This window comes from Emiliania huxleyi, assembly GCF_000372725.1.
Source record: "Emiliania huxleyi CCMP1516 unplaced genomic scaffold EMIHUscaffold_8971, whole genome shotgun sequence".
NCBI classification, from domain to species: domain Eukaryota; phylum Haptophyta; order Isochrysidales; family Noelaerhabdaceae; genus Emiliania; species Emiliania huxleyi.
The window spans coordinates 1-1,213 of record NW_005195320.1 but is presented as its reverse complement, the minus strand read 5'-3'; the positions used below and the strand labels follow the sequence as shown (position 1 = coordinate 1,213).

Below are 1,213 nucleotides of genomic sequence, written 5' to 3'. Positions count from 1 at the left end.
CCCGCCCTCCACGCCCAGAACCGTCTCGCAGGGCGCGTGGCAGCGTGTTGCCGCAAGCGACGAACGCCCCCATGCGCCCCGCCCCCGAGGGGTCCGACGGCACACCGGCAAAGATCTTCGTGTCGCCGATGCATGGCAGGTCCCCAATCACGCCCTGGTAAATGTACAAGTCCGTCCTCGTAGTGCTGTGCTCGCAGTGAAACTCGTGCTCCACAGCGCCGCGCCCCAGCTTGCCCCGCAGCAGCTCGACGAGGTCCAGGAGGACCTCCTTGTGCCGCGTCTGGTGGCCCGCCGCGCCGTCGTTCTGCGCCACGTCGCCGAGGGCGTCAAAGGGCAGACCGTGCTGGCTGTAGATGCCGTCCGCCATAACGTCCGTCATCATCGACAGGTGCAATCCGAAGCGGCGCTGCAGCGCGAAGCGCAGCACGTACGAGGGCAGACGGAAGTGCGCGCGGGTCGGGATCGCGTTCAAGAACGCGCCCGCGCCGAACTGGCTGACCGAGACAAACCGCACCTGCTCCCTCCTCCCTGCGCGGCCCGCCGCCGCATGCATGTCCCTCCAGGCCGAATGGTGAATCGTCGCGGAGTATCGGCGCTGAGCGTGTTGTAGAAGATTGCTGCGCGAGCTCCATTCGGTAAGCGGAAGATATGTATGCGCCGGGGGCAGCCCTGGCGTGCCGCGCGACCGAGTTCGTCTTCAAGGTCGGCAAGGAGACCGGCGGCAAGAAGATGGAGAGCCCGCACTCGCTCAAGTCCAACGAGATGGCCGAGGTCGCCTTCCAGCCGCAGCAGCCGCTCGTCGTCGACTCCTTCAAGAACTGCGAGGGCCTTTCACGCATCGCCTTCCTCGACGGCAACACCGCCGTCATGCTTGGCAAGGTCACCGGAGTCACCAGGAAGAGTGACATGTAGTAGTTGCCCGGGTCTGCGCTCCTGTACGGTACCCCACAGCTATTTGCTCAGAGGTGATGAGTGTGTGCGCAGCGTGGAGAGTAGAGCCCCTAGCTGTCAGGTCAAATCCGCTGTTGCGTCGTGTCAAAACACCCCAAAAGCGTATCGTGACTAAACCGTAAACGATCGTCTCGGGGAGCGCATGATCGACGGATCGTGACGTGATCTTATCTTTGTGTTTGATTGAGGTCTGTAGAGCTCTAAAGGGTGATGGGTGTGGATGCTGGGTAAATCGGAGGACGCGACCCACCTCACCACAGAC

At 63.1% G+C, this 1,213-nt stretch overlaps 1 protein-coding gene across 1 annotated transcript; it reads left to right on the top strand.

Annotated features, from left to right (window-relative positions):
- Positions 1 to 648: 648 nt before the first annotated feature.
- On the top strand, positions 649 to 912 carry EMIHUDRAFT_78806 (hypothetical protein; the record flags this gene model as incomplete). Its single annotated transcript, XM_005757891.1, has 1 exon — positions 649 to 912. The coding sequence occupies one exon, from the start codon at positions 649 to 651 to the stop codon at positions 910 to 912; it is 264 nt and encodes an 87-aa protein (XP_005757948.1).
- Between the last annotated feature and the right edge of the window lie 301 nt (positions 913 to 1,213).